The 24,271-nt window shown below is 40.9% G+C and overlaps 1 protein-coding gene across 9 annotated transcripts in view; it reads right to left on the reverse strand.

Moving 5' to 3' along the window:
• MSI2 (musashi RNA binding protein 2) overlaps positions 1-24,271 on the reverse strand; it is a 516,507-nt gene that overhangs the window by 103,266 nt on the left and 388,970 nt on the right. For all 9 annotated transcript variants that reach the window (XM_051994218.1, XM_051994217.1, XM_051994222.1 and 6 more), the window contains exon 8: positions 5,421-5,503. In XM_051994218.1, coding sequence (XP_051850178.1) covers positions 5,421-5,503 — 83 coding nt within the window. The remainder of the gene's footprint in view (positions 1-5,420; positions 5,504-24,271) is intronic.

Consider the following 24,271-nt stretch of genomic DNA (forward strand, 5'->3'; position numbering starts at 1 on the left):
ATATTCAGTCTCTATAGTTCTCTTCCTGGATATGGATGGCATTTTACATTCCAAGTCTATTGGAATTTCCTTGAATCATTGCTCAATTTGTATTTCTTGAGCCATTACTATGTGCCAGGTACTGAGCTTGTACCTGGTACTAAGTGCTAGGGATATAAGGAAAGGCAAAAAAAAAAAAAATCCTCACTCAAGGAGCTCACAGTTTAACAGGGGGAAAGAATGAGTAAAGTATATACAAATAAAATATATTCAGAATAAATTGAGAAGAGAGTTTCAGAGAGAAGGCAGTAAACTAATGTTTACTAGGAGTGGGAAAGGTTTCTTACAGAAGGAAACTGAGGGAAGCTAGGGAAAGTGTTTCAAATTGGTAAATGGAATGTCACATATGAGAAACAAGGAGGTCAGTATCCTTGGGAGCCAGAATATGTGGAGAGAAGTAAAATAAGGTATTGAATTATGTGATTTTAGAGCTTAGGCAGCATGATACAAAAGGGCTCTGATTTGGAGTCAGAAAATCAGGCTCAAATCTTGGCTTTGATACTTATTGCTTATGTGTTTTTCATTAAGTCAATCCCTCGGGGATTCAGTTTCTCATCTGTGCTGTAAGGGAGTTGGCTTAGATAACCTTTAAGGTTGCTTCCATTCTAGAATCTATGATCCTATAATCCTTCCATTCCAGTCTTATCTTCTACCATTAGTACCCTTTCCATTTCAAGTCACTTGATGATCTGGCTATACTATACTATCCTTTATTTCCCATTTTTGTTCTGCCTTTGACCATCAACATAATGAGCATTGTATTTGGAGCCATGAGATGCAGAGTTCAATCATTGCTCTATCTATGTCATTTCATCTCTGTTTCCTCATATAAATAATAAATTAATTGAGCTAAGTGTCTCATAGGAGTTTAGTCTAAAGTTCTCTCTTAATTGAAATCTTCTGAGGCATCCCTTTTGGTCATGCTTTGTCCCCATTGTTATCATAGATGACAATTCTCTCTCCTTGAAAATTTCCCAGAAGGAAGACTTGTATGAACTGATGCAAAGTGAAGTGCACAGATTAGGAGAACAATTTATAAAATAATAGCAATATCGTAAAGACAAATGATTTTGAAAGACTTAACTCTGAAGTATTAGCCCTGAAATCAAGAGGACCTGAATTCAAATGTGACTTTAGATACTTAACACTTCCTAGCTGTATGACTCTGAGCAAGTCACTTAACCCCAATTGCTTCGGGGGGAAAAAAGAAAGACTTAACTCTGATGAACACAACAGAACCAACCACAATTCCAGAGGATTCATGATGAGATAGATTACCCACCTCCAGAGAGAGGGCTGACAGACTTAAGGTACAGATTGAAGGAAGAGTTTGTATGTGTGTGTACATATATACACAGAGGGGGAGGGGGAAGAGAGAGAGTCAGAGAGAGAGAGAGAGAAGAGAAGAGGAAAGAGAGAGAGAGAGAGAGAGAGAGAGAGAGAGAGAGAGACAGCGAGAGAGACAGAGAGAAGGGAAAAAAGAGAAAGAGGAGAAAGAGAGAAGGGAAGAAGATAGAAAGAGAAAGATAGGGACAGAGAGACAGAGAGAGGTGAGAGAGGAAAAGAATATAAAATAATTTATTTCACTTGACTACACTTGCTTTTAACAGGCATATTTTCCCCCTTTCTCAATGAGTGGGAGAGAGGAAAGTAGGAGGAAAAGAATTTAGAACTGAAAATAAAATTGAATTTAAAAAAAAAAAAGAAAGAAAATTTCCCAGGAGATCACATCAACTCGCTCACACATTTGTTAAGTTTTGGCTTTCAGAGTGCCCTTCCTTGTGCCTAACTTCTGTCATTCTCCTTTCCTTTGTCTGGTCCATGCTTTGAGAACTGCTGCTCTAAGTTTATGGCTTTGTTCTCATAGGCAGAGCTTGGGTTCGTTTCCTCCTCCATGCTGGGTCTTATCTAAAAGAGAAGGAACTAACTATGGTACTGAAGAAAAGAGAATCCTTCACTGTGGTACCCTAGGTGGATTATCCCAGGGTGAGTTCTCAAACAGAATATACTCCCACTTTGGGGAGGAAGATTAAGTCTCTAAGGATGGGGGAATGGTAGAAAAGCTCCTTTGACTTCAGGTCAGCCCATGGAATGTGTAGGAGCTGGGATCTCCTACTATTTTTTTGTTGGAAAGCTCCCTTAAAATTAAGCACTGATTCTGACTAGGCAACCAATAATATCATTAGTCTTGAAGAGAGTTTCAGCTCTGTGACTCAAAGCACTAGAAAGAATCAAGAAAGATTTGGGCTCAACCTTGAACCCTGATATTTATTATATGATCAAGGGTGAAATCAGTGGGGACCTCATAAATGAGGATATAGAATTCCTGTAGTATCTACATCACTACATGGCTGTTTGGCTGTTCAAATGAGATGGTGTGTTAAAAGTGTCATATACTCTCAAAGCCCTATATTCATCAATGCAAACAATTATTTCTATTATATAACTTTGGTCATAGCACCCCGTTGAGCCTTAGTTTCTCCTTTAGGGAAAAAATGGACAAAAAAATTCCCTGCCTCGCTTAAAGCAAGGGGTAAATTAGGCTAGAAATTTGAGAACAAATTTTAAAAGAGCTATACAAATGCATGAAAAATTTTAGCATAGATTAATTGACATCTCTATTGGACTTCCAGACAGCAGAGTGAGTTAGAAAGAACACTGAATTAGGGATTGGGAGAAGAAAACATGCATTTACACAGAGCCTAATATGTGCCAGGCATTGTAGTAAGTACTTACCAATATTAAAGCATTTCACCCTCATAACAAAGATGAGAAAACTGAGGCAGACAGAAGTTAAGTCCAGGGACACACAGCTAGCAAATGACTGAGGCAAGATTTGAACTCAGGTCTTGACTCAGACACATGTATTCTATCTACTATGTTACCAGTTGTCTAGTTATTATTTGAGTTTTGATGGCTCAGAGTGAGTGTAAATAGCAATTATTTCTGTTCTGGCCAGAAACTCTGAGGGTCTTTCCCTCCCTTACTAATTCTGTTGTGAGGACAAAGTAAGTCTTCTTTGCCTCATTTCTTACCTAGCCTTAAACACTGAATGGGTGTTGCCTCAGACAAACTGAGACCTGGGAAAGACCTTAGCTTAAAAAACCCCGGTTTCCCATTGCATCTGGTCCTCCCCATCATCACCAGTCCTCCTGACCTATGTCTTGCCACTAGGCTATGAGGACTGGAGGAGAGAATGAGGCTGAAGACTTTGCACAGCCCTGCCTCCCTTAAATACAATTCACTTTCAAGTCAAGACATCACCCTCCTGACATCATTGGTGGAGTGAAGGTGGGAATCAAGGACAAACAATAACAAGTGTCTTGTAGAAGACCTGGATTCTAATCCTGGTTCTGCCTCTTTTACTGTTGGGATATCAGCTTCCTCATCATTAGATTGTCAATTCCTTAAGAAAAGAGATTTCTCTTTGTATTCCCAGCATGTTGTTCTTCAGATGCTCAGTCCTACTGTACATGAGCCAGTAGACCATAGCACACCAATACTATCCATGGAGGATTTCTTGGCAAGGATACTGAAGTTAATTGCCATTTTCTTCTTTAGCTCATTTTACAGATGGGAAAATTGAGGCAAGCAGGGTTATACAACCTGCCCAAGGTGACACAGCTAGGAAATGTCTGAGGCTGATTTTGAGCTTAGGTCCAGACCCAGCATTTTATTCATTTAGCTATCTAACTGCTATGTGGCACATAGTAGGAGTTTAATAAATGTTGATTGACTATTGCCTAAGTGACTGTAAAATGAATGGTCAAACTGAAGCACCTCTAAGAGCACTTTCAACTCTGAATCTACAACTCTGTGTTCAATGTAAACTCGAGGATAGGGCTCTACCACACTAATACTCTGTATTAACCATCATTCACTTTCCTGATGCTTAACCTATATTTGCCAGGGACAGCTTGAAGTCAGCAAAGAGTATGGTTCTTCCCTGGATAAACAAGGGCATCTGGATTGGACACCAGGCTTATTTCATCCCTCAGCCTCTTTAATGGGGTTTTAAGCATCAGCAGACAGAAAGACAACCTGCTGAAAGAGAAAAGTATGAACATATCCATCCCTTCAGTCTAGAAAGCAGTGGATTTTTTTTCCTTTGGGGGTTGGTTAGGGGAAAAGATGGTGGGGAGGAGAGATAGAAAAGGGGAGTGGAAATCCTATTAGCAAAGAAGTAAGAGCTCATCTATCTCTCCTGTACCACCTTAACGTCCAGGCTGACATTCCCAATATATAGTATGCAAAGAAAACTGTATTTTCATTTTAGATGCATATTATGGCAAGCAACAATATGAACAATATTATTTTAGTGCCCTGGGAAAAAATTAGCAAGTCAAATGTTGAATCAGGCCTTGTAGCATATGCTGAGAAGATTGCTTTGATCTTATCCACACTAAAAGCTCTATTATTGGATTTAAAGTCGGTGAACACATATCAGACCAATATACAATGCATATCTGAATACATGTTTCAGAGGCAAGGAATGTTTTGACAAAGGGAAGGGGAATATTTTAACTGAAAATATCAAAGTTACTGCTGAGATTGAAACACACATATTTCTCTCCCTCCCCTTTCTTGGAGTTGTGCAAGCCAAGTGAGTTGTGATGGCTTGGAGGGATTTGCTGACAGCTTGGGAAACACTGGCTGAGTCGCCAGTTTGGGCTCAGCAAGGGGTTTTCTTCTCTCTTCCACACCCCCAAAATTGGAGAGAGCAAGAAGAAACAGAAGCTGGAGCTCTGGAATCTGGGTACGTGTTAGGAAGCCATCTAGTGGTCTCCGTCTTAGAAGTCGATTTATCCTTTTTGCTCTCTGTCCCAACTCAGCCTCCCTTTAGAAGTCAGTCTCCAACCTTCCCCTAGATCTTCCTCCTCCCTTCAGACCTACAGCCTACTTAAGCCCTCAATTCAACTTCTCCTCAGATCTCCCCTCTGTTCTACTCCCCTTAAGCTCAACCTTCAGATCTTCCCTTTGTTCTGATTCCACCCCAAATTAACCACCCCTCAGATCTCCTCTCTACTTTCCCCTAGACTCAACCTCCTTTCAGATCTTCTCTTAGAAGAAAAAAAACCCAGAGAGGCAGCAGTGGGAGGACCACCAAAGGGAACATGGCCTTATTTAATTGGAGAAGGGGGAAGGAGGGAGGGAACACTCTTTTAATAAGCCAGTACTGTTCCAAGGAAAGAAATCACCCTGGTTGGTGAACTTGCCAAAGATTTAAAATGTCTCCACTTTTGAGACAGACCACAGAGGGGGCCCCCAAACCTATCAGCTCCAATTCCCAGGGCAAGATTTCAAGTAATGTGGGGGGACAAAGAAAGAATGAGTATGAAAATATATGTTTGTATGTGCTAACTTTTTCTTCAACAACTTACCATCTTATTATTGATTTCGTGGAAATGTATTTCACAGACTTTCTCCACAACATCTTCATTCTCAAAAGTGACGAAACCAAACCCTGGGGAGACAAAAAGGGGAGAAGAAGAGGTGACTAGGTTTGCCCTTTTGGGGTCTCTGTTCTGTTTCACAATATTTACATCTCTGGCTGCTCCACTGAAATGTTCTATAAAGTACAGTTTCCCAGATATGGAATATAGGGTGTGCCATCTTAGGTATAAGAAGGGGCCTTGTAGTGGGGAAGGGGTGTCTCATCAGCCTAGGAAAACGAGCTGCCTAATTTGTAACCCCAAACCTTCCAAAAAAAAAAAAGAAGTTAATGATTTCTCCAACATGCAGCCTGGCAATCCGTGGTTTACATTTGGCCTGGAGCAAACAAGAAATTTACTTGTCTGTTATTTATAAGGGTCAGAACCCAGCAGCTTCTCACACAGAGCCAGGCGGGCAGGATAATGAGAGCTTCGTGGATCACTGCGGGTCCACACTTGTCCTTTCGGCCTGTTCAAACGGCCAGCCCTTGGGGTCAGCCCAGAAATGGAGGGGGTTATTTGTCTCTTTCTTCCTGAATGACTTCCTCTAATGCCTCATCAGGACATCCTGAGGCCTCTAAGAAACTATTAAAGTTTAAGGCCTCTGTTCTGAGCAGGCATCCTTTTCCCACTGTGGCTTCAAAAGCACGGCAGATTTGGGGCAGTTTAAGGCTGTTTGATGCCTGCTGTCTGCCCGTCAGCTATCCACTGTATTTGCTCCACTGGAGATGAGCTCTGTGAGACAAAACAGGCTTGAAGAATTTTGGCAGTTAACCACCAATCTGCATACCAATTTCTTTTCTCCACGTCTTCCTCTCCTCACCTCCATCCCCCTCTCCCTACACAACCCTCCCTCTCCTGCCCACCCTCCCCACCAATCTCTGGCATAACAGGTTCCCATGTCTGTTATATTGTTCCACAGGAAAAAAAAATCACTTTATATAAGAAAGCTTCTCCAGCTCCACTCTCAGGATCTGATGTTGGAAGGGACCTTAATGGTCCACCTCATCTAAGCCACTTTTTTTTTACAGATGAGGAAACTGAGACCCAGAGGGGTTATATGACTTTGAAATCATATCTGGAGTCAGGAAAACCTGAGTTCAAATCTCAGCCTCAGACACTTACTAGCTGTGACTCTGGACAAATTCTTTTATCTTTTTTCAGTCTTAGATTCCTCATCTGTAAAATGGGGATAAAAATAGCACCTGCTTCCTGGGAGGATAAAATGAAATATTTGTGAACTGTTTTGCAAAACTTTAAGTGCTTTATAAATCTTGCCCTCTTTATATTCTACTACATGGCCTTTCCTAAAAAAAAGTACGTGTGCAGTAAGAAAGATGGAAGGTACCAAAGAAACAGAAGGATTCCTATCACTGCCACAAATAGTTCTATTTCCTTGATCAAGACATAGAACCAGAGAATTTAAAGGGAACCTAAGATATCATCTGGTCATCCAACTGCCTAATTTTATGGGTGAGGAAACTTGACACCCAAGGAAAGAAGTTTTTGGAAGCTGAATAAACAGTGGAGTGGGGATTGGACCCTGGGTCTTCTCAGGCTAAATCCAATGCTCTTTCTACTATACCCCTCTCTGGACTCAACTCAATGAACATTAATTAACCATTTACTCTATTCAAGGCAACACACTAGGCACTGAGGGGACAAGATAACAAACACACAGTCCCTAGCTTCAGGAGCTCATGCATATGCTAGTAGATCTCAAGCTGGTAGCCAGTATTCAGTTGCAGCCCCCCAAAAGGGGGCTTTCTGGAAAGATATTCAGAAATACTCACATCAGAGGAGAGTGGGATAGAACATGTAGCCAGCCTAAAGGTTAAGGGGGAAAAGTTTGGTTTTGAGGTTTTTTTGGGAGAGAGTTTTCTTAAATCATCATCACGTGAATTACATTGTTTCTAAAAACAGACATTTTCTATCTAATTTCTTTTCTTTTTTTTTTTTTTAACTGAGGCAATCAAGATTAAGTCACTTTTGCCCAGGGTCACACAGCTAGTGTCTGAGGCTGAATTTGAACCCAGGTCCTCCTCATTCCTGCTCTTTGCACTGCCTCACCTAGCCGCTCCCTTAATTTCTGATAGCAATGATCTGAATGTCTTATTTGTTTTCCCTTCAAGGTTAGAGGAAGGAAGTAAACGTTTATTAAGCATCTATTATATACCAAGCAGTGATTTACAAATATCTCATTTGAGCCTCACAATAATCCTGGGAGGTAAGTGCTATTATCGCCCCATTTTCCAGTTAAGGAAAGTAAAGGCAGGCAGAGGTTAGAGCTACACAGCTGGTAAATTTCTGAGGTCCCCCCAGCTCAGTTAGCCTAGACTCCCCACTCACTTACCACACATATCCAATCTATTGCCAAATCTTTTTCAATTCTGTACAACATTCCTCATATATGCAAAGCTCTAGTCTAGACCCTCATGACCTCTTGTCTCGACAGCCTGGTAGCTTCTTAAGAGATCTCCCCGCCTCAAGTCTCTTCCCACTCTAACCCATCCTCTTCTTAGATACCAAGATCATTTTCCTAAAGAAAAGCTATAACTCTCAATGACACTCATCAATGAGCTTTCATGACTCCAGATTCCTCCAGGATCAAACAAAAACTCTTGAAAGCTCTTTACAACCTGGCTCCCTATTTACCGTTCTAGATTTCTTATACTTTCCCTTCCTCCATGTATTCTATGATCCAGTTGGCCAGCTTGTAGTACACGTGTCGCTCCGTCTCCTGCCTTTTGGCTCTGCACTGGCTGCCCCCCTCCTCCCTGCCATGGCTGGAATGGTTTGCCCCATTACCCATTACCTCTGCAATTTCCTTGGCTAATTAAAGACAGCTCAAAGCTCACTTTTTCCAGCAGACCTTTCCCAGTCCCCCTCCACCCCAAGCTGTTAATACCTTCCCTTTCAGATTAACTTTACCTACTTTATATAAATCTCATAGTGCCCAGTTAAACATCTTGTCCCCTTCATTAGATTGTAAACTCCGAGAAGGCAGACTATTCTTTGCCTTTCTTTGTTTCCCCAGTGCTTAGCACAAAGCCTGGCACACAGTAAACACTTAATAAATACTTGTTGGCTTAATGACTGATTGAATGTCTATTTCTTGATGATTAAACAAACATGTCTATTCCAAGAATCAACTTGGGATAAGAAAATTGGCAGGAAAGTGAGTTGGCACACTTTCCCTAAATTCACCTGGTACAAGTTATAAAATAAGTTACCTTTGGGGCCTGAAGCCTTGATCAGGAAAGAACATATATCTTGTTTCAAATGGGGCCTGGCAGATGAACATTGGTTCATCGGGTTCAAACACCTACCACAATGGGCAGCCAAGGAAAAATAATCTTCAACCTTCCCTATGGGTTATGTTTCCTCAGTACTGATTTCTCTCCTTCCTTCCTTCTTTGCTTATTACCTCCCTCCCCCCAATCAATTTTCTGTACTATCCATGACAGTAGAAATGGAAGCCCTAGATAATCCAAAAATATCATGGTTATTTGGTTTGACTGCTATGGTTTTTGTTGTTGTTGTTGTTGTTGTTGTTTCTCACTCCACCTCCCCAGAAAGACTTTTATTTATTCTAATAATGTTTTGTGGAGCCTAGTAAAAACCTCTCCAGAATATTCATTAAATGATGGCCCAGCTAGAATCACTCAATCCTAGCACAGGAAGAGAATTTAGAAGTTATCTAATCTAACCTCCTATCAAATAGGGATTCCTCCCACAACATCCCTAAGAGATAGGCATCTAGTTTGGGCTTAAATCCTTTTGAGTGATAGCAAACTCACAAGATGGACTATTTCAGCTGCCTTGGACAATATAGTGGGTAATGGAGGATAGGGAATACTTTATCTGCCTTATCACAGAAGGCGCCAGGCTGTGATCTAAATGTCTCTGGTTATTTGGCATGCAAATAATTAGAAAATCTTGGAGCTTTTGAGTTGGAAGGGACCTCAAACATCAACCTTCAATACAAATGTAGAAATCCTGTGTGTTACCAGGGTCACAGTTAAGAATATGTTTTAGCGCAGGATAAATGCCCCAAACATCACCTGGAACAAGTGACATGAAGTATGCATGTTCTTAGGCAAACAGTAGGACTAGGTAGACAAAACAAAGTCGCTGCTGGGGGAAATCACTACTTGGATCATTGGGGAGCAGGGAAGTTGGACTTAATCCATTCTGCCATCTGGGAATTTCCTCCTTTAACTGTTTGTAAAGTAGGTGCCAGGCTCTGGTATTTCTACACTGTAAAAAGATGGCAGTTTGGTATTCTCCAAATTCAGTGTCCTGGGCCAAAACCCACCCTAGTTGTCCCGCTCTAGTTATGAATGTGTTGCTGTATCCCCAAACAAGAAGCCATTTATCTGAACAGCTAAGTGGTATAATGGTTACAGTACTAGATTGGGAGTCTGGATGAGCAAGATTCAAATCCTGCCTTAGAGTCTTCGTAGGTGTATCACCCTGGGCCAGTCACTTTCCTCAGACTCAGTTTCCTCATCTGTAAATTGGGGACAATATCAGATCTTATCTCATACTGTTATTGTATTGTATTAATTGGCAGTTATGTTATGGCAAGGTCAAGGTCACAGGTTTAACCTTCAAACCCAGAAAAAGCCTTTTCCCAAACACAGACTTTATCCTGTAACCAGGCTAGATATGGTAAGTGCTGAGATTCAACAGGAGGTCTGGGTGAGGAAATGAATGGTTCAGCACAACTCATCCCAACTTCTGGAAAATAGCCCGTGCAGTATTTTGTGTGGTGACTCACAGGTCTGTCATTTTCCTAGCCAATGGTCAGTGACACCATAAGCCAGCATGTATTTGTCTCTACTGTTAGCGGCAGTTCATCTCCCTAGCAGGGAGACAAGAGCCCTGCCCTGCCCCACAGACCACTCACACTAGTTGTATACATTATTAATTGTCTCAATGCTCGGTATTATCACCATTAGAAACTTGTTAGTGAACACAGGGATGGAGAATTTTGCTGCCTTCATTTTCCAGACAGTGTCACCAGTTCTGAGATAAGGAAAAGCATATATGAGAGATCAGAATTGAAATGCAGACTGCTGCCTGAGGGTGGGAGGAAAGGGGTATGGAAGGGTGGGGTAGAGAGAGACTGATTTCATCAAATCACTTCCAATTCCAATTCTGATGCTCTCCTGACTGGGTCCCTTCCCTAACCCCATGGGACTGAGAATGCAAGTATCACAAAAATGATTTTTTTCTGATTAAAGGAGATGGCTTGGATTTCAAGCCCATGTACCCAGGATGCATAACAATTCAAGAATGTCAAGCCTCATTTGCAGGATTTTAAAGATCTACATCATTCCAACATGTCTGTCTGTTTGGCCTGGATAGAGAAAACAAACTTGATTATGTCTAAAATATTTATTTATTCCACTTGGGGGAAAGCAAAGAAGCGATGAAACACTTAATTATCAATAAGTGTTATTCCTTAACTGGTAATCATTTTCTCTCATGGCAGTATTATCATTTACAATGAATTAGTCGTTCGATGGTTAAAACCCCCCCTCCACACCCAAATGAAATAAAATATGGGATGGGGGAAGAAAAGCATAAATTAGAGTGAAGAAAGCAGAGGTAAAGAGATCTTTTTTTCCCCCTCTAAGTGAGGTGTATAGGACAGGAGAATAAGAGGGAAGATGAAGAGAAAGTTGAGAAGAACCCCTCCCCGATCCCCCCCCCCCCCACAATGGCTCAGAAGGTGCTTTGGAAAGAATAGGATTATTAGAAGTCTCATTTACCTGGAGTTTTCAGGGATACAAAACCCTCATTTCCCAATCTTCCTGCTAAGGAGGTAATAAAAATAGCTTGCATTTACGTAGTATATTATCTCATTTGATCCACACAATGATTCTCTGAAGTACTCTCCCTCCCAAACTGCCTCTGATTTAATCGCTTTGTATTTATTTTCTTTGTATTTATGAGAAGCAGAGTACATTGAGCGTCAGCCAGGAAAACCTGGGTCCAAGTTTTGCCTCTGACCTATATGGGATATGTGATCTTGGTCATGTTATGTAATTCTCAATATCTGAGGCAACTCTAAAACTGGATCTTATAGAGAAAGTAGAGACAGACATTAGTAGAGGGAATTTCTTCACCTGAGAGTTCCCTATACCAATGAAATAACAGTTTTGATCTTTATTCTGTCTATATTTCTCTTGTCCATGCTTGTAGATGTATTTATTATCCCCTCCCTTAGAATGTAAGATTTTTGCTAATGGGAATTCTTTCATTCTTTGTATCTGTAGAGTTGGCTGCCAGCAAGGTGCCCAGAACAGAGTATGTGCTTGATGGATGCTTAGGCATTATGCTTATCATCCTATTTTTCAGAAGAGAAACTGAGGCTCTGAGAGATTCAGACTCTTGCCCAGGGTCACCCAGCTAGTAAATGACTCCCTTAACCTCGAGAGAACATTTAGTATGTTTGCTCTGCCAACTTTACATTCACTACTCTCTTTCCCTTCAGGTCCATAGCTACTTTGGAGGTTTATTTGGTTTCTTCCATTTCTAATTTTACAATCTCAATAACTTTGTTACTGTGGCAAAGGTAGCTATGAAACATTGACACTACTCTTAGAAAGTCTCTGGTTTTTTAAATTCAAGACCTGGCTGCTTTAAGACTAGTGAGAGCCCTCAAGAAAAAGCAGGAGTTGATTTTCAGTTTTGGTTTATTTGCTTTTGAAGTACACTATTACTTTTGAGTCTCATAATGATCTATAAGGTAGATACTCCCTGCATTTTTATTCCCATTGTACAGATGAGTAGCCTGAAGGTAGATGAAGCAATATACCCAAATTCACACAAGTGGAAAGTATCAGAGGCAACCTGATTTCTGGGATTTGAAATTAGATCTTCCATTCACTGCTGAAATTCCAACCCTATTATTGTTGTTGTCGTTGTTTTTAATCAGAGACACCATGCGTCAGCCCAAAGGTGCCAAGAAAGGTGTGCATAAGGATAAAAACCAAACAAAAAAGGGTGTTGAGAATGGACACAAATAAGGTAGCACTGGATTAGGAAGATTTTAAAAACTGAATTCTCCAGCATCCTTCTGAATGAAGCTATTATTAGAAACTAACAAGCCCTATTTAGGAGATATGCATTTAACAGTCAAACTTTTTTTTTTTTTGCCTTTATTCAAATGAACAGAACTGAATATTCATTTGAATAATAATCTATTTTTAAGGGGGGGGGGAGAGAAGAGAAAATAATACAAACCCAGAAAACAAAATACCTTCAAAATGTAAAAGGTTAAGTCAAATGCAGCTGCTGAAACAGAGTGAGTCGTGGACTTAGAGACATTTGGGGGATAGTAATGGGAACAGACTACTCATCCTCAAAAATCATTTTCTATTTTCATATAGGTCAATGGACACTAATAGGCAATCAGGCAGTGCCTAATGCATCTTCAATGAAAATCGATGGGAGGCATGAGTTAATCTAGCACTTGGTTTAGGGGGAGAACTGGGAAAAGAAGAGAAAATAGTCTGATTTATTCCAACTATCACAGGGGGAACTAAAGGCATGTGTATGTATGCAAATGTATGTAGAACTCATTTGGAACCCCTCCCCTCAGACTCTTAAGCCACAGGCAGCAGAAATATACATTCAGGAAATGAGCCCTCTCTCCTGGAAGTCATCCTTGACCTCCTTGACACACAATGGGGTCATCAAATGCAGAAAGCAGCATTAGCTAGCCCCAGTCATTCCTGGGGGATGTGAGGGAGGAGGTGTGGTCTGTAGATAGAATGTAGGCCATCAAAGAAACAGCATCCTCTTCATCTTCCCCATCACTAAATGTCAAGTGGTATCATCATTAACCACCATCACTTTTGAGACACTACAAACTCTCAATTATCCATCCTGTGGATTATCTGAGGGGCCAAATTTCTCCTTAGTTCTTCTCTCTCTTAGTCCTTGTTACCCAGAATATTTTGGGACTCTTCCCTCTCCTTGTTAAGTTGATATGTGCTAAAGTAATGTTATTTAAAAAATAATAATATAACATTTTTAATATGGACCTAAACGGAGGGGAGAGAGAGTGGGGGAATGACCTATAATATATAAACTGAATCTTTTCCAACAACAATAAAAATTCATTCAAATCTTTTTTTTTTTTCCTTTTTATCATTCTTTTCTGCTTTGAGGTATTCCTGTCCCTGTTACTTTTCATTAACATGAACTAACTAGAGTTGCCTGTGTAGTTTATTAAATATTTTTAGATATAAAATATTATGGAAGCTTGTACAACCCCAGTTCCTTCTGTCTTGGATCTTAGCATCCAAAATAAAAATATTGCATTGAGTTCAATGGTCTGTGGCAGAATAGGTTGGACCCTCATAATTCTAAAACTAGGCTTGCCATTGCTTGGATATTAAATCTTCTTTCAAGCAAGAGCACAAGCTACATATATTGTCATCTTTCTCAAAATCTCACTAACCCTCTACTCCCTTTGTTACAACATCTGGGAAATGGGTATGAGATCTTCACAAATAACAGTGAGCAGATGAGCTTGCTATACTGACGAAATAGGAACACTGTAGACATATCTCCCATGTTAGTTACATTCCTCTCTCAGATTGGCTTTCCCCTCAGGCTAACCTCTGATAGTTTCTCATCTGTACAATGGGAACATGACACATGGAACATTGATCTCACATGGTTGTTAGGAAGCTCAAAAGTAACAGTGGACATGGAAACCAAAAGGTTTCTTCCTGGTTGTGTTCTTCAGTTTCCTCTGAACTGAAGGGGTCAGCCTAGATCTACCTTTTGTTTGTCTGGGATCCCTTGGGCAGTCTGATGGTGGGAGCAAAACTCATCTAGTAAACAAGCTCTTATACCTTTTAGAAGGAGTGAATGACAGGTTCTTGCAAGAAAATACCCTGCCACCATCACCAGTATCTATGTTCCCACCACGACGAACTTCGATGAGGTCAAAGAAATTATGGACCCCTTCTCAGAACAACGTTTTAAAATGCATTAAAAATGTAGAACATTATGAGGGAAAACATTTGTAATGAAATACAGTTATATAGACATAGAAGAAAAAAGTTCACAGACTTGAGGGTGAACCCTGGGCTACATAAAGTTTTCAGACAGCTCAGCTCTAGAATTCCATAATTCTTTGCCAATTATATCCAAGTGGTTTAGCTAAAGGGGGGAAAAGAAGCAAATGCAGAATGATTATCACCCCCCCCCAATATATTTAACCCAGATTTTAAAGGGAATAAATAAGTTCCTTCTCTGTACAGTTTCTCTTTCCACTCCTGCCTCAATCTATAACATCAGCTCTAATGCAAAGAGCGGGAATAGCGTGACACTTGGTGACCCATTTAAACAGAGTCCTGTTCTCCAGCAACCTGGCTTTAAAAAAATGGGCCAGCCACCCTGGAGGAATCAGCATCCTCCTGTCTGGAGGCCCTCATTACTTATCTGCAAAGAAAACAAAGAAGAATGGAAAGCAAGAGTGACCCAAGCATGCCCAGGACATCTTCAGGGCTAGCCGTAAACAAAGCTGTCTATGAGGGGACCAGTGGAAGAGGCAGACATTCCCATTGTCCTCCTTCCCTCCCTCCCTCCCTCCCTCCCCTGTAATGTCTGGTAAACAGGACACAAAGCCTCTGCATCCCTCCATTCTTAATGCACCAATTTCTCCCACTTCACCCCCCCTCAACCTGACACTCAAACCCAACAAGCTCCACTTGGTTCCCCCATTCCCAATGCTGGTATTATTTTCTCCTTGCAAAGTAGCCTCTAGGTTGGTATCTGGGGCCCCTCCAGTGTGGCATTATTGATGCACCTGCTCTCTTGTTTACACCAATAGTTTGGCAGCTGGTGGTTGTAAACTGTAATAAAATGCCTTTCAAAAAATGAAGGAATGTGACCAGACAAGCCAGACATCATAATATTAAAGCCTGTGTCAATTAATTTTTTCTTCCCACTTGATAAATGAGCCCCATTCCATCCCCTAATAATGAGGGGAGAAACAAGAAAAGTTGACATTAGTTTAATTTATTTTCTCAACTTGCCTGGTCATATTTCTTTCTGCCTTGCAAAGCTTGCTGGGGCTGTGGGGAATTGGAAGTAGCTCTCACACGGGCCGAGGCATAGATTGGTGTGAATCAACATGGATCTCCTTCATTCACACATACCACTTAATCAGGAGGGGGAAAGTTACTTAGAAGCAAGCTAGCTCACACCTGCGGCTCTCCAGTCACCTCTGGAGGGAAGGCACAGCCTAGGGAGGGGGGAGGGAGTTAAGAAAACAACCATCCTTTTGAAATTACCCATCTAGCCTGAGTCAAAATATAAATACTGAATTTCTTAAATTAATATTAAGTCACACTGGTTCTATTTACCAGATCTAAATCCATCCTCAACTGAAAAAGGAAGCTTTTCTCTTGTTTTCAGCCCCAGGATCTCTGGTTAAAGTTTCCCTTGAAATGTTGGGATAAATATTTTTTACAAGCAAGAGGCAGAAATGAGAAGACCATTTCAAGATAGGTTTCTATTCAATGATCATTTTTCAAATGACCACAGGAAAGTCAATGTAAGCTGCTGAGATCTCTATCCCTCTAACAAGGCAAGATATTTTGGAAGAAGATATGTGGAGAAGGCATGGACCTCTGCCCCCGAATCACTGAAAAGAGGAGCAAGAACTAAGAGACAGTTGGCAGAAGAGCCTTTAGGGCCTCATTGAGATGGGCAAGCAAAGAATTTCTCCTGGAATGCTTTCCAGACCTGTAGTTTAGGGTTTTTAGCCTTCTGTTACGTGACATGGCCCCTCTGACAGTCTAGTGAAATTTATGAGCCCCTTCTCAGCCATAATGTTTTTAGGTGCACAAAATCAAATATAGAGGATGACAAAGGAAATGCCATTGAAATGCAGTGATCACAACATTTAAACATCAAATTCATGGACCTCTGATTCTAAGTTCTGGGCATGTCTCACCCAGAGAAGTGGCTAAAATAGATATCCTTTTTCTTAGGGCTGAGGACCATTATCCTGAGGGATAACACTGTCCCAGAACTATTCTTTGGAGCTTCCTCCTCCCAGTCCTTTCCCCATATCTTACTGGTGTCACATTTATGTTATCTGATCTCTCCACCCTTTTCTGTCTTCCATCTTCCCTTGGGGACTTGCTGATCGCTAGCTCTCTACCACCTACCCCCACCAATTTAAAAAAAATCTGTTCTCTGGAAAGGATCTGGAACTCATGCTACTTCAACCTAGAGCATTATTGTTCCCCAACCAGATTTGAATTTTAAATCATTTTTCCTGCAATATTTTAATATTTGCAAGATAATTCCTTCATAAGAGCTGTATGAGGTGGATAGTATAAGCAATATTATTGTCATCCCCATTGCTCAGATGACAACACTGAGGTTTATGTGTTTTGCTCAAGGTCAAGGAGGTAGCAGTAAATAATTTAAATGGAACTATGGATCCAAGTCTCTCCTGACTCCTGGTTTAGCTCTCCCCTTTCTCTACCTCAAGGAATGATTGCTTCTATGAGGTAATGACTATGACTAGAATAAGTCAGTGGAAAAGATTCATTGTTGAAATGGGCATCTTTGTCACTTCCTATGCCTCGCAAAGTATAGTAGGGGATAGATGGCTCTCTGATCTCAAGGCAAAGGGGGATGGAACAGCTTGGATTGAGCCCTTCTCCAAAATACAAAATAAAATAAAAATACTTGGAAATCTGCCTTGTGTGCTGATAGTGTTATTTGACAGTGCTTGAAGCTTTACAATCTCATCCAAGACTTTTGTTGAGAGAGGAAAGAAGAGAGGGACAGAGATACACAGATAGAGAAAGAAAGAGGGGAGGAAGGGAGAAAAAGAGAGAGGAGGGAAAAAGAGGAAGAGAGAGGGAGGCAAAATGAGAGAGAGAAGGAAAGAGAGAGGGGAAAAAAGAGAAAGGAAAAAACGAGAGAGGGAGAGAGAGAGAAGGAAAGAGAGAGAGAGAGAGAGAGAGAGAGAGAGAGAGAGAGAGAGAGAGAGAGAGAAAGTGGGAAGGAAGGGAGAAAAAGAGAGGAGGGAAAAAGAGGAAGAAAGAGGGAGGCAGTAGGAAGGAGAGAGAGGGAGAAAAAATGAGAAAGAGAGGGAAGAGAGAGGGGAAAAGGAGAGAGGAAAAAATGAGAGAGGGAGAGAGAGAGAGAGAAGGGAGGGAGAGAGAGGGAGAGAGAGAGAGAGAGAGAGAGAGAGAGAGAGAGAGAGAGAGAGAGAGAAAGTGGGAAGGAAGGGAGAAAAAGAGAGGAGGGAAAAAGAGGAAGAAAGAGGGAGGCAGTAGGAAGGAGAGAGAGAGAGAGGGAGAAAAAATGAGAAAGAGAGGGAAGAGAGAGGGGAAAAGGAGAGAGGAAAAAATGAGAGAGGGAGAGAGAGAGAAAGAAGGGAGAGAGAGGGAGGGAGGAGGGAGGGAGGGAGGGAGGGAGGGAGGAAGGGAGGGAGGGAGGGAGAGAGAGAGAGAGAGAGAGAGAGAGAGAGAGAGAGAGAGAGAGAGAGAGAGAGAGAGAGAGAGAGAACACCTGTGATCCCATCTAGAAAATATCAACCTCATTTAATTCCAGGACTGCTCTATAGCAGTGATTCTGTGAATGACACTTGTCAGGACAGGAGATTAGTTCACAAACCTATTTTTTTGTGCGTGGTGTTCCATCTTGGTCAGGAAAATAGTCAGTTCTTGGCGAGAGAGACACATATTACCGCTGTTAAGTGCCAATATAAACTCTGGGACTCAGTGGTAAATTCACGAAATTAAATCGCTAGACAACTGGCTCAGATCAGGACCTCTGCAAAAGGGGCCAGGATTTCAATGCAGACCCAGCAGGAAGGAGAGGAGCTGGGGTCAGGCACACAGCTGGAGAAAGGGGACCAGAAAAAAAAGCCTCTTCAGCCTTTGTTTTTGCAAATCCGCAGAGCTTGGCGTTTTCTTTTTCTTTTTCTTGGGGCTGGATTTGCCGAGTGTGCCCTTCAAGGGTAATAACACATGGGGAACTTGGGGAGATCAATGGAAGTGCCAGTACTAAGTCCAGTCCTTTTCCTTTTGGAGAAGGCTGAGACTTGGCCCAGATTAGACTTGCATGCCAATTACTCATTCAATAAGCATTTATTAAATGTTTACTATGTACCAGGCTTTGTGACCCTTATTTTCCTACCCAGTTAGGGGCAGCTCTAAAGACTCCTGATCACCCTTGGTAGAGGATTAAACTACCTTAATTTAGAGGGTCAGAAGAAGCATCTGGGGCAGAGCAGGGCTTCTTAAACTCTTTCCACTCATGACCCTTCTGCACCTGAGAAATTTTTATGTGACTCTGAGTATACAGATATAGAAAACAGGTATACAAATCAAACATTTACTCATAATAAATCATAATTTCATGACCCCCACCACATGCAGTTATGAGATCCTACATAGGGTTGTGACACACAATTTAAGAAGCTGGGGTACAGAGGACAGAGATCTGGCCTTCCAGTCAGAGAGACCTGGGTCCAAATCCCTGATCTGACAATGCTGAATAAAGTCACTTAAATCCTTAGGGTCATGGGCAGCTCTGGAAAGCAGAAATCTTTAATCTCATCCCACAGATTTATTTCAGGGGGTCCATGAATAGGAATGAGGAATGGGGATATTACATATTTGTTTTCACTAACCTCTAACTGAAATTTAGCATTTTCTTCAATTATTTAAAAATATTATTCTGAGAAGGGGTTTATGGGCTTCCCCAGAAAGCCAAAGAAGTCCAAGACACAAAAAAGGCTAAGGACAGCTGCTGCAGAGCTAGAAGATGCAGAGTGTGGAGCTGATTTGATACAGGAGATGTTCCCCTTAGGAACAGGGAGGTTTTTAAACTAATGAAATTATAGGTCCAGACAAAACAACCACCACAATAGATGATGATAGAGACAGTCTTTGTCTCTACCTTGAAGCCTTCGATAAAATCCTACCTTCTACATCAATCCTTTAACCTTTAATGCTGAAGGCTAAAGATCTTCCTCCAAGATAGCTAAGATGATCCTCCTCCTCCTCCTGTCTTTTTTTCTCTCTGCCTCTGCCTTTTTTGTCTCTCTCTGTTTCTCTCTGTCTCTCATATTACAAATAAGGAACTCAGACCAAGAACAATCAAGGTCACACAACATTGAGCCTCACAGCCAGGAGGATTACTTGACGACCTGTGTGATCTTGAGCAATTCACTTAATGTCTCTGTGTGATATTACCTAAGTTGACCTTAAAAGTCCCATCATGCCCAGGGATTCTCATTTTCTTCTGCATTCACCCTCTAGTTTGATCTGAAAACAAGGTTCATCTGGCGTGGGTCTATGATTTGGATTTTCTTGTACATATGAATGGCTCCCTCACCCTCAGGAAGGGGTCAGACCATGGACTGATTTCTGAGGCTCCATGAACACAAAAAGCAAAAAAAAAAAAACTATTATTTTCACAAGTCCTTGATTTGCTTTGTAATCCTGTGTATTTTATTTTATGCACTTAAGATTGTTATCTGAAGAGGCGGCTATAAATTTCAGCAGATTGTGCTAAAGGGGGACCCAGTGGTTAAAAACACTTGCTTTAGGACAAGGACTTCTTTTTCTCCTATAGGATGGAAATGGTCACATAGGTTGCCAGAAGTAGTGCCTTGTGTTTATGGTGTTGAATGGATATAAAGGGGAAGAGGTAACAGAGAGACAGAGAATAGGAAATCAGAGACAGAACAAAGACACCATTTCCTAGTACCTTGCCCCTAGCCAACAGGGTCTAGATTGCCAAGAAAAAAGACAACAAACAAAAAAAAATAAACACCTGTGTGTACATACAGAGACTCCCCATCAGCTCAGAAGGCCAATGAGTGCCTGCCAGCAGTAGGTACAGGATCATTGCCCGCTTTACCATGGACATGTTCACAGGGAATACTTTCTGGCATCAGATAAGGCTCCATAAAGTTCTTGGGCATTAAGAAACCACTAAATGGAAGCAGGAATAGTTGTTGGGTTTTCAGCGCAGCCACAAATTATATGATTTTATTAGGAGATATAGTCTCTAAAAATGCCCAGCTGACAATATTCTGGCTCTATGCCTGCTATTCTTTATACTCTTACAACCCTCCCCACCCCACTACCAAAGGGTCATTTCATATTTCCCAAGACCATCCCTTTGCCAGCTCTCCTATTTTGCAAAATAGTTGCCAGTCAAAATTCCTAAACTGAAAAGTTTGATGCAGCATCAAACATAATTATTTCATCATGAGGGTAAGGATTGGGGTTAGTCTTTTCTTCCCCCTGCTATAAACAACTTACACTTAACTTTTTTGGACATCTGGAATCCAGACCTCTCAATGAAACCAAGATCTTAGATCCCAAGGCATCCCAGTTCTGAAGGCAGTATTTATTTGATGGATGAAGAAACAATTTGTCCCATTAGAAACCCAGAAAATTTGGGTTTTAAATTTTTTATAAATTTCTTTTCTTAAACTTAAGAAAGAAAACAAGCATTTCCATAGCATTCTGATGATTTTGATCTTTAATACCGTGGATAACCAATGGAAAAGGAGGACTATATTACATACCTGAAATTGGGGGTAGGAGAGAAGTGATCATAGTACCAAGGACTAAGGGATGGAATAACAGTCTGCTGTGAAGTAAGGGCAAGTTACTCTCATTGCTGAATATCCTTTACCTCTTGACCACTATTCTCACCTCCATTTGCTCATCCATCTAGGATAAGACCTAGATCGCCAAGAGCCCACTTGGCTCATTCCTAGCTATACTAAATTCCTAGAAGTTAAAGCGTAGCCGGTGTCTGTTGCTTTCTTAGGAGGGCTGCTTTCCTAGCTCAAGAGACCAGTGCCAGCTGAAAGGAATCCACAGGACTGCTCCTTGGAATGGAGCCCCCTGCCTCCTACTCCCTGCCGTGTTAATGTAAGCAGTACCTGAACTTTTCTTGATAAATTTTTCATCGCAACATATCTTCATTAAAATTTTATTCTATTAGCATTCTGAATCCGAACCGCTGAGTACATAATTACCAAAGCATGTGTTACACGTCGACGTACAAAATGCCAGTTTCATCATGTTGTTAATTAACAGAAAGTAGAATTAATACATTTGCAGATCATTTAGGAGTATTAAGTTCAATTTAACTATCTTTCTTGTGGTTGTTACCGGCAAACCTTGGAATTTACAGTAACAGTTTTTGCATTTCCATTTGCTATCAGACACTTCAGATTGTCCCCCAAATCACCTTTGCAACCTGCAAAACTCTGGTGATCAGAATTTGATGAAAGAAATAAGAGTCTGATAGATGTAAAAGTAGAAAGACTGGGCCTGGAGCCATTATCATAATAATTTATTGAGAGGGTTAACCTAGAAAGCATGGTGGGGCACCAAATCCCTTTAAAACACATCTATAAAGATCTAAATTCTTTGGTTGTATGGGAAATTTTTATTGTGCTCAATTATGCTTGCACTAAATGTGCCATCAGTTGGGATTTGGAAATCATTTGCAAATCCTTGAGCGACTTTTCACTATATTAGTATTTTCTGTAATGGAGTTTGACTTGTAATGTCAAGCCAAGTGACTTAAAAGAGTCTGAACTCTTCTGTTTACTCAGCATGACCTGTCACTCCCATCATCCTCTTCTGCCAAAGGACACCCAATCACCTGGCCCCTAGGCCAGAAAAATTTATTTACACATATCCCAAGGCTATTCTAGAAATTATAGTAGCAGGTCATATAGATTTCCATATGTCAGATCTTCCCAATGAGGAAGTCTCCTATGTGAACCAAGCAAAAAGCTGGCCATCTACTTGGAGTAGTGCAATGTTGGAACTGACATGTAGATGGGGAATAATGAGGTATACTTTTATGCATATCTTTTAAAATATTTACATTTTTATAAATGCCTTTTTTTTTTGGAGGGGGAGGGGGAAGACTGGGTCTTTGTGCCTTACCTGGTTGGGTTGGAAGCATAGGAACCATTCATGGAACCTGATGGGCTAGGAAGCTTTAACTTGTTCAGTTTTTTGAACCTGGGCCAGTTCACATTTTGGTAGTTTTCTGCTTCCAGGGGCTCAGCCTATTGATTTGAGACTTAGGATAGACACCTGATCTGTTTGAATCATCCTGGAGTGTAGAACTCCTAAACTCAAGCAATCTACTAGGCTCAGGCTCTCCAGCAGTGGAACTGTCAGTTCTACAAGGCTGTACCACCAGCCTTGAACATGACTTTTATTTTTATATAATCTCCACTTTCTAATATCTCTCTCCCCTTATTCTTACCCAGAAAACCATTTTTTGGTAATAAAGGATAAAAAAAGAAAGATGGGAAAAATCAGCAAAAATACCAAGACATATTTGATTATACACACAGAGCTCCACACCCACAGTCCATCACTTTTGTAAGGAAGAGAGGGAGGATGTATATGTTTTTGATGACAGAAAACCACTTTCCAGGTTACACAAGTATTCACTTTGTAATAAAGCAACAAAGATTGTGCTATTACTCTAAACTTCAAGGTTTGCTATTAATAACCCTAAGAAAGAGAGAATTTGTTAAAGTTCATTTTCCTAAGTGACATTAAAAAGGTAAAAGCCTTTGGTGGATAGGTGGGGGATATCAGCGAGAAGGAAAAAAGGACAACATTTTTAGACCTTATGACAAATATATATCTCATCCTTGCTCTGCCCCTGGACCTCTGAAGATTTTGTACTGACCTTGCATACAGTTTGTTTTCCTCTAGCCCTTGAGAGTGGGCTCTGTATTTAAAATCTGATTTTGTAATCTCATCATTTGCACATAGTACTTTATAAATGCCTATTGCATTGAGCTGAATGGACAGAGGTTTATGGTGACTCTTGCATCAAAACTGAAGGGCTATTTGCTTGACTGATTTTCAGTCATTTGATTAGATCTCATTAGAAAAAGAGAAGATAATAGAGATGAATGGAAATTTCAGGGTTCATCTAGTCAGAAGATCATACATTTAGAGCTAGAAGGGATCTCCCAGATAAAACCCAGTAGATCTGTGGCCATGACTCATTCAAGATCACACAGGGCAGGAGGCAGGATTTAAACAGAATTTTGTTCCCTGATTTCCAAATCCAGTGTGGTCCATTGCACCACACTGCCTCCTCCCCACTCTGAATCTAAATGGAGAAAAGCTGATCTTCTGGCCACTCTTCAGCTACTCGGTAGAGACCAGTCACTTTGAAACCAGTTACATCAATTTATTTGTGTCTAGGGCCAAGCAGAAACTCTGCTGTCAACTCATCCCTAGTTTATTACCAAATTTCTAAAATATTACATTCTTTATTATATCCAAATTCACTTTATTGCACTTGACAATACAGATAATCACATACCATATGCTCTAATGTTCTGAAACCAATGCATGTTGACAGCAGTTTTTATTCATGATGCATAATTCCATCCAGGGTGTGCAGAGAGGCGGCAGAGCACCCAGCCTGGTGTGAAGACTTTTGCTTAATAACAGATTAACAATGCAACATTTTATTGTGCAAATTTTCTGGATGCTGGTCATCCCTCTCTCCCTCCTCTCAATTATTCACTCAAAAGTGTCTGAGTTTACTAGGACTGGAGAGTGGAAACAGAAACCAAACCATTCACCAGAGGGTTTATAATGACTTGTGTTATTGTAACTTGTTTAGGAAACTTGATATTGAATTGAGGGATTGGTCCTGCATGGGGAAGTCGCTAATCACATAAACACACTGCCAGTCCCAGAGAACACCAGCTCTGAGTG

This window comes from Antechinus flavipes, chromosome 4, assembly GCF_016432865.1.
Source record: "Antechinus flavipes isolate AdamAnt ecotype Samford, QLD, Australia chromosome 4, AdamAnt_v2, whole genome shotgun sequence".
Taxonomy (NCBI): domain Eukaryota; kingdom Metazoa; phylum Chordata; class Mammalia; order Dasyuromorphia; family Dasyuridae; genus Antechinus; species Antechinus flavipes.